Here is a 10,000-nt window from a genome sequence, read left to right on the forward strand (position 1 = left end):
GAGAGGTATTTTTTGGTATGGTTTGGTATGGCGACCTGGGGGTGATGCCTACGCTCTTGGACTGTTAGAGACACGGAGAGGTATCTTTGGTATGGTTTGGTATGGCGACCTGGGGGTGATGCCTACGCTCTTGGACTGTTAGAGACACGGAGAGGTATCTTTGGTATGGTTTGTTATGGCGACCTGTAAAGACATTAAGCCTGGCAGTGGTTATTAGAGATTAAGTAATGTAGTTGTTTGTTCTTTGTAATATTGTTTGAACGGTGGAGGTATGAGGTGGACTGCAAGAGGGGGAGTATGAGGGTGTGAGGGAATGCTGATAGTGAGGTCAATAATGAGGGAAGAGTGGTAATGAGTAATGTGTGTGTGTGTGTTTGTGTGTGTGTGTGTGTGTGTGTGTGTGTGTGTGTGTGTGTGTGTGAGAGAGAGAGAGAGAGAGAGAGAGAGAGAGAGAGAGAGAGAGAGAGAGAGAGAGAGAGACAGAGTGAGAGAGAGAGTGTGAGAGAGAGTTAGAGATAGAGAGAGAGAGAGAGAGAGAGAGAGAGAGAGAGTGAGAAAGAGAAAGAGAAAGAGAAAGAGAAAGAGAAAGAGAGAGAAGAGAGAGAGAGAGAGAGAGAGAGAGAGAGAGAGAGAGAGAGAGTGTGTGTGTGTGTGTGTGTGTGTGTGTGTGTGTGTGTGTGTGTGTGTGTGTGTGTGTGTGTGTGTGTGTGCATGAGTATATGTATGTCCCCGTATTTGTGAGTGTGTACGGGCATGTGAGCATCTCTAAAGTATATAAACACATTAGCGTGCGTGCGTGTGTATCACCGTTCACCAGAAATTAAGAATCTTTGTCAACTTGCCACAAAAGAATTCATATTTTCGCCTTTCCTTTCCCCTGTTAACCACGCCACCACCAGTACCCCCCCCCCCCACCTTAATGTCTTCTCCTGACCTCTCCTCGTCTGACCCGAACAAGGTCAGGGTCATAATGCCTGAACCAAAAAAAAAAAAGGTCAAATACCAATAATTATCATTAATGTCGAAGCCATTCTCTTTCGGTTAAAAAAAAAAGCTTAACCGTAAAATCAGAAATAACGCCCGTAAAGAACGTCAAGTGTCGTGGAACTCTACAAAAGCCACGTTAAATGAAAAGGAAAAAAGGAATTATAATTATCGCTAATATCTCCCCTTTGTAACGAATCATAGTGAAAGACTCGAGTAACAAATGGAAAACGTAAAGAAAAAAGAAAAAAGGAAAAAAAGTTCGGTGTAATGTAATTCTTTCTACAAAGCCGAATTAATTTGCATGTTTGGAATACCCCTTTCAGTTTGCATGTATGAGACATATATTTTCATAATATCTTTTTGTATATACACTACACGCAAAAATAGAATAAAAAGAAAGGTATATTTCTTTATATAAAAAAATGAATAAATAGAAATAAATAAATAAATATATAAAACACATAACCAAAACAGTTAAACAAACAATCTAAGAATAAATATTATATATGTAAAAGTATAACATAACCGGAACACATAACAACACACACACGAAAAGCATTTTAAAAGAAAGAAAGAAAGAGGAAAAAAATAAAACAAGCTTCCTTGCTCGTCCCCTCTACCCCCTCTCGCCCCAGCTCCCTTTCCCCTTTAACTCCCCCTCCCCCTCTCCCCCTTCCACCCAGCACCCTCCTCTCTTCCCCTCTCCTCCTTCCCCCCAGCTCCCATCCTCCCCTCTCTCCCCTTCCCTCCCAACCCCCTTCCCCTCTCTCCCCTTCCCACCCCATCCCCCTCTCCCCCTTCCCCTTTAACTCCTCCTCCCCCTCTCTCCCACCTGCCCCCTTCCCCTCTCCTCCACCCCCTACCTGCTCCCTTCCCCTTCCCCTCTCCCCTCAGCTTCCCAAGCCCCCTTCGCCTCTCCCCTCCACCCCCAACCCTCTTCCCCACTCTCCCCCCTCCACCCCCCAGCCCCCTTCCCCTCTCCCCTCCACCCCCCAGCCCTCTTCCCCAACCCTCCCCCTCCCCCCCAGAGCTAGCATAGTCGCACATTTACATAGTGAAGCCCCCGCACCCGCCGCTCGCCGCCGCCGCTCGCCTGATGGAGGTGTCGTTTGTGCCGCACCATCAGGGATTCCGCATTTCCCCCCCTCCCCCTGGTCGTCCTTGAACCTCCCCCCTCCCCCCTCTACCCCTCCCTCTGCTCGTCCTTGACCCCCACTCCCCCCCTCTACCCCTCTCCCTGCTCGTCTTCGATCCCCCTTCCCCCTCTACCCCTCCCCCTGGTCGTCCTTGATCCCCCTCCCCCCCTCCCTCTGCTCGTCTTTGAACCTCCCCCTCCCCCTCTACCCCTCCCTCTGCTCGTCCTTGAACCTCCCCCTCCCCCCTCTACCCCTCTCCCCGGTTGTCCTTGACCCCCCCCCCCCCCCCTCACCCCTCTACCCTTCCCTCTGCTCGTCTTCGACCCCCTCCCCCCTCTACCCCTCCCTCTGCTCGTCCTTGACCCCCTCCCCCCCCCACTCTACCCCTCCCTCTCTCCCCCCTCCACCGGGTGTAGTCCTCGAGCCGCAGTCCTCTGAGAGCCCTGACCTCGCGTAACCTCCCGTGACCTACTTATGACCTTTGCTTGATCCCTTTTTACGTCCTATTCTGATCGTGTGGGTTCTATGCTGATGCTGTGACCTTCGTTCGGGCTGCGTTTTTGTGGTGACTCAGGGTGACCTCGTCCTGACCTAGTGTATCCCAATTCTGACCTAATGTATCCTTGTCCTGGCCTAATGTATCTTAAGGCTGACCTAATATATCCTTGTCCTGACCTAATGTCTCCTAATCTTGTCCTAATCCTGACCTGATGCATCCTAATTCTGACCTAAACAGATATATCCTATCTCTGATATAATACATCCTATCCTACCTAATTTATCCCACTCCTGACCTAATGTATCTTAATCCTGACCAAATGTATCCTATCTCCGATATATATCCTCCTTATCCTACCTAATGTATCCTAATTCTCTTCTATATCCTAATCTTGACCTAATATATCCTAATCCTAACCTAATTTATCCCAATTCTGACCTAATACATCATAATCCTGACCTAGTCTCCTAATCCTGTCCAAACATATCCTAATCTTGACCTAAAATATCCTAATTCATACCTAAGCAGATGTATCGTATTTCTAATACAATAAATCCTTGTCCTATCTATTTTATCCCATTCCTGACCTAATGTATCTTGATCCTAACCCAATGTATCCTATCTCTGATATATATCCTGACTCTACCTAATATATTCCAATACTAACCTAATGTATCCTTATCCTGTTCTAACATACCCTAATCCTGACCTGTTATATCCAGATCCTGACCTAAATTTATCCTAATTCTATCCTAACGCATCTTAATCCAGACCTAACATAACCTAATCCTGAACAAGTGCATCCTAACCCTGATCTTACGTATCCTAATCCTGGTGTTATATATCCTTACCTATTGTATCCTCGCCCTGACCTACTCTATCGTAATTTAACCAAATCCTGACCTAATATATCCTACTCGACCTAATTTATCCTAGTCCTGACCTAATATATCCTTTTTTCTAATCTATTGTATCAAAATCCTGACCTCTTTTATCCTTTTCCAGATCTAACATATCCGAATCCTGACCTAACCTAATATATCCATTTCAGATCCAAAGTATCCTAGATCTAATCCCATGAATTCTAACGTACCGCGAGTTGGATAAATAAAAAAACACATCCTTCTCCTAACCTAAAACGCATCCTAATCCTGTTCTCACCCTAAACTTACCCTAACCCTGCTCACCCTAAATATAGGCTAATCCTGCTCTCACCCTAAATGTACCCTAATCCTGCTCTCACCCTAAACGTACCCTTAACCCTACTCTTCCGTACCCTAAATCCTTCTACATTTCGTCCTCCTCCTGACCTTTGACCCCGCGTGTGTCCACCCTTTTCGCTCCACGGGTCTTCATGGCGCTTGACCGCCACGCCCCATCACGGGCATTACCATCTCGATCTCGCTAAACTATGCTAAATATATGCGCTAATTGTAATAATCATACCCCCGCCAACACAGAGGCAGAATAAAGCGGGGTACCGTATTTTTACATGTTTCCCTTTTCTTTTTGTCCTATTTTTTGGTCCTTTTTCTTGTTGTTTTAGGTTATTTTGTTGTGGATGGATCTAAGGGGGGAGTGTTGATACCAGTGTTGCCATTCGAGCGATCTTTCCGCTAGAGTTTCTAAGTTCTGATCTAGCGGGAAAAATGTTTAAGTTTTGCTCTTTATTTAGTGTTTTTTTATTCATTCCTTTATTACAGGGAACATGAAGAGCTTTTTACCCTTATGTCTAGCGGGTTTTTGAAGTCCAGTTTACCGGTTTTGTAGAAATATCAATGGCAACAGTGATTGATATTTCCTTTGTTCTAGTTTTTAGCTTTATGTTTTTTGTTGTTGTTTTTTCTCGCTGTAGATTGTGGGTGTGTGTTTGGGGGAAGTGGTGGTGTCGTGAGTGTAAAGGGAGTGGGTTGGTGTGGTTATTGTGGTAAAATGTTATTGTATGATGTGATTGCGTGGTTGGTATCGGACTGAGTCTGTTTAGTAGTTGTGTCTAGCGGTTATAGCGTATTGTAAAATGTGTAAGAATCTCACAGACCGTCCCGCTTCAATAATAGACAACTTTTGTTATAAACTACGTGGATATAGCTATGGGAATGGTGCAATATGATGCACTGATGACTCGTGCATTTAATCAGAAACGGGAGCTAAGATAGTGATGTACATAAGAAGTATCCTAAAAATGATGTCCAAGTTACGTTAACATGTTGTATGCATAATGATGTACAGTATATACAATAGCTGTGAAGTAAAGTATGATAGTAGTATGTTGAGTCCTTCTTTTCACGGTAAATGTCATTGTCTTGTATTTAATTAGCTATCTAAAATGTATCTATATGATATTCGTTAACCTTTTCATCTCTAACAATCAAAAAGAAATATCTGAAATGCGAGTATAGTATAGTCACCCCTAGGCCGATTCTAATTTTCGTTTTCTACTATCGTCATTCTCAATTTAAGAAAACGGGTACGCATCGCCCACGAGAGGGGTGACTAAACCTTTTCCTGTTTTCTTGCACACACCCCACACATATTTCCAATGCACGTTGATTTGTAAAGACAGTACTAAAACTAAATCACATGATTACCACATAAAACGATACAAAATGAGTGTATTTACCTGCTTCGAATGAAAGCTGCTCGTAGCCCGTAAAGTGGTCCATGAGGTCCATGGGCGGAGCCGATGGGACCACTTTATCGTCCTCGCACGCCTCGCCTTCATATCCTGCAAAGGAAATTAATAAATTGATTAAAATCAAATACAAGTTACCACTCACATCTGTTATATGTTTTAAGGGCAGTGAGGATGACGTTTCATTGTAATGAAATAAGTCAGAGAGGGATTTTCCTTCACAAATGTTTTTCGCCTTCCCTAGCTTTCAAAATAATTAAATTACAACCGTAATAACACATCGTAGGTACGAGTAATCTCTAGACGTGAAGCTATTGGTTTCAATATACAATATTACTCATAAACGTACTTTCACCAATTTTATGTGACTCATTACACGTACGAACAAAATATGTATAAGTACACACATCCATAAATACGAGCTGGAAAGAGCTACATGAAATTTAATTAAATCGTGACGATACTAACTCAAGAGCTCCTCAGAAGACGGATAAATAACCGACATAGGATTTCGATTATTTTCTTATGAGGAACTTTTGACGAGTTTGAAATGTAACGTTTTTTAATTCTCTGACTGTGGCTGCTTTCCTATTATTGTGTTTGCGTTTGCGTTCATACGTGAATAATACAAACTTACAAACATACATGCCTGTCTGTCTGCACACACATAGAAACATATGTCTGTCTGTCTGTCTGCACACACACACACACACACACACACACACGTCTGTCTGCACACACACATGTCTGCCTGTCTGTCAGCACACACGCACACACACACACACACACACATAAATAACACACCCATATGGCCAGAGATACGCACCAAACACAGATACACACACACACACACACAAATAACACACCCATATGGCCAGAGATACGCACCAAACACAGATACACAAACACACACACAAATAACACACCCATATGACCAGAGATACGCACCAAACACAGATACACACACAGACACATAACTGTTCCCTTCCTCCACACACATCTTAACACGCGCCGTTATATACACACGCTCCCTTGCACTGCTTACAGGGACATGTTTTTGTTTACATCGCGGGAAGCCAAACCCCCTGCGCCGTCGTAGGAAAGTTTGGCTTCCTATCCCTAGCTACGCAGTCGTTGCCAGGAATTTAAAAGGATGTTCTATTAGAAAAGAAAAGAAAAAATACGATTGTTTAGATTTTGTGGCTCAAATTAGCGAGTCCTTTTTTTTTTTTCTTTATAAATATCGCATTTTTCTTCTTTTTCTTTGAGGTGAATTAGTGCTCAGGAAGATATCTTGTAAATGTAATTAAAGATCAGGGAATATGGCAATAACCTATCAAAAAACATGAATGCATGAGTCAAAAGAAATGTATGCATATAAACCTATACTTAGTACATCTACATGCGCGCTAATAATCACAAATGTGTGTGTGTGTGTGTGTGTGTGTGTGTGTGTGTGTGTGTGTGTGTGTGTGTGTGTGTGTGTGTGTGTGTGTGTGTGTGTGTGTGTGTGTGTGTGTGTGTGTGTGTGTGCGCGCGTGTGTGCATATATATGTATGTATCCATATACATATACTCTAACTGAGTCACAGACAGACAAGCTTGCGAAAACACTTGAGGAAGTGATCACACGAATACCAAATATACCTTCCAGCAAAATAACGGTAGTTACAAAAATAAACTTTCATTTGATTCAATAAATTTACTCCCCCACTCTCCCAGGCATTTGAATTCCCGACTGAAGTCAACGTCACCTTCGTTTCCAAATTTGCCAAAAGAGATACAATAACTTGCCCGAAGTATTCACACGTTCCGCATTAATGTATCCCAAAGGTCGACCTCAAAACGAAATGATTATACTAAGCGTCGGAATATATTCATTGGTAATGATAAAGCCATCGGCGTGAAAGTGTCGTTAGCGAAACAAACGACAATTTGCTAGTTATCTCGTCGCATTTATCCAATTTTCGGGGTTCATCAGCGAAGGAGGGATAATGTGTATGGAAATGAAATGGGTTCAAATGATACAAAATTCGTTTTACGCCATGGGGATGACTGTTTCGCGTTAGTATATGATCCGAATTAATTTGGGCAAATAATTGGGGGAATTATAATACATGCAGATGAAATAAATGGATACGTTACACCAACTATTTGATGGCTTTTTCAGCAGGGAGAATTTGTCCATGTAATGCGTGTGTATTTTTAGACGAGTCAGATGATACCGTTTACACTAATTTTTTCAATATCTTTTACTTATCAAATAGAGCTTAAATTAAATGAAAAATAGTAATTCTCGCCGGTCAAAAGAATTTAAAAATCACTTGTTTAGGTCGTTATATATTATACATAACATATCAATTCATCATGAATTCATTTTTGAGACCTGCATGCTGTCTTTCCTTCTTATAAGTACCTCGTTTCACCCACTCTGCCTCGAGAGACCTCAACCTGAGATCCATTGACTGAATTCTGAACAAAGTCAGTGTGTAAGTACAGGAACATTTTACTTCAGACAATTCAACTCAAAACAGAATTATTCAGACCAACACCTCTGCCACATCTTTCCTAAGTCTCGAAAATAAAATGAATTGACCATAGGCCTATATGCATGTCAGATCCATGAAAATGAACAACCTCTTGATAATATAGAAATCACAGAGTACTTAAACACTAATGAAAAAATATATGACAATTGATAAGACTGAAAAATGAGAGAATACTATCTTTTTCAACTGACATTTGTTAATAAAGGAATAAAATTCTTCTCTACAATTTTTGTTTTTCGTTTTTTTAATCATTTATTTACTTTTTTTTATTTATTATTATTTTTTTCATTTTTGTGGGTGTAAAGTTTCCAGCAATACAAACTTCACGACCATACCTTATTTGGAAGCGAAGGGAAATATTGGTTTCTAAAGTTTGGTGAGAGGATACGTTGTAAATGTGAAAGAAATACAACTGAAATGCAGTTTCTTGAACAGCCGTTCTAATGTTAACAAAGAAGAGGAAGAAGAAGAAAGAAGGAAGAAGAAAGAAGAAAAAGAAAGAAAGAAGAAGAAGAAGAAGAACAACAACAACAACAAAAACAAAACAACAATAACAACAACAAAAGATAAAAACAACTAGGAAAAAATGAAAATAAAAGAATCTTGCTCTAACATACACGTGAGGATACAGGTGTGTAGACATAAGTGCTCTAAATTCTTCTCTTTCTTTTAACAGCCATTTCCCCTTGCCCACCCCCCTCCCCCCTCCCCTCATCCCCTACAAAGACATAATTTAAAACCAGATTAAATTCAGAATTAAAGCCTGAAATTTTGTTGTAAGCAGGGTCATACTTATAGGTATTATCTGTTACGAAAATAGATGTTTATACCTCCATCATGTGATACTCATAGTGGCAGTAGAATCGAGGTAAATTTGAAAATGACACCTAACTCCGATTTCCGAGTGAACACTATAATTTTCTGAAATCTCTCGTCGTATTTTCCGAGTGAACACTATTTTTTTTCTGAAGTCTCTCGTCGTATTTCGAACGAATCTTCACCCATTTCCTTCGCAAACGAAACACAGCTACGACATCGGCCCCAACGGCTGGGGGGGGGGGGGGGACATGGCGAAGTATCAGGGAAACTGCGGATTAAAAGCGAATGATCCGAGGTAAAATTTTCAGTGATTTAGTTATAACGAAGCACACTGAAGACTAATTCACACGTATCAGTGGTGTATCAGTGCCGCGTCCGCTCAGTCCGTCAGTGAAAAAAGATGGGAAGGGTTAGGTCAGTAGCAGCTCGAGGTGTCATGGCGTCTGTTTTGATGATTGTTCAAGGAAAATATAATAATTAAGATCTTTATTTTCCATCCTTTTTTGAAAACTGAAGAGACCAAAATGATCGACCCATATTCACAAAGCATCCGTAACTTTTGTGACGTCATCAAAATAAACCCCCATGTGTATTTTTTTCCAGAAATAGAATCGGACGCCATGACACCTCCTTGAGTTGCTACTGATCTAGCCTTTCCCGAAAAAAATATCGTTACTTTGAATTCGGCCGACGCATTCACACACGTCCGACACAGTTCCGTGTTTTGTCTCTCGGTGTCAGTTCCGTCTCCGTGCCGTGATTTTGAACGTAGTCTTCAAAAATATTTTCTTATTTTTCACGGACGTCGGACGGGTGTTTGTGAGCTCCTCAACAAAACTGATGATGAATTCAGCTGTTTCTTAATGCACTGTATAGTAAAACAAAAAGATTTGTTTGCCGTTAAGAAAAAATCTGCATGGATTCGAAAATAATACAATAAGTAGGCCTACAACAATATGTTTTTCATTTAACGTAAAACAAACTCGTTGTTACAGCCTTTCTCCACTTAGTCTTGCTTATTCAAGTGAGCCTCTGTTTTACCGAGCAATATGATGAAACATTTTCAGACATTCTGAAGTACTGGAAAAATGCTGCTCCATTAGAGAACTCCTTGTACAGATTAGCAAACTCTCCTCTACTCTCTTTCCTTTTATTTTCTTCAACTTATGCTCAGCCTCTTCCACTCCATCAGGAATTGACAATCGTTGCCAATTCCACCAAAAAACTTTGCAATCTAAGAAGTCACTGATTTCACGCAGGACCGATTCACTACGGATGTGTGAACAGTCGTCAATGAAGCGCCACGGATTTCACTGACACTGAACTGACACGGAACTGATATGTGTGAATCGACCTTTATAGTAGATGGTCTGAAAAA

The 10,000-nt window shown here is 41.4% G+C and overlaps 1 protein-coding gene across 1 annotated transcript in view; it reads right to left on the bottom strand.

Moving 5' to 3' along the window:
- Positions 1 to 10,000, bottom strand: part of LOC113810988 (protein SSUH2 homolog) — a 630,727-nt gene that overhangs the window by 291,917 nt on the left and 328,810 nt on the right. Inside the window, exon 3 of the mRNA XM_070128776.1 lies at positions 5,243 to 5,347. Within this exon, the coding sequence (XP_069984877.1) occupies positions 5,243 to 5,347 (105 nt within the window). The remainder of the gene's footprint in view (positions 1 to 5,242; positions 5,348 to 10,000) is intronic.

Source organism: Penaeus vannamei, chromosome 2 (assembly GCF_042767895.1).
Source record: "Penaeus vannamei isolate JL-2024 chromosome 2, ASM4276789v1, whole genome shotgun sequence".
NCBI classification, from domain to species: domain Eukaryota; kingdom Metazoa; phylum Arthropoda; class Malacostraca; order Decapoda; family Penaeidae; genus Penaeus; species Penaeus vannamei.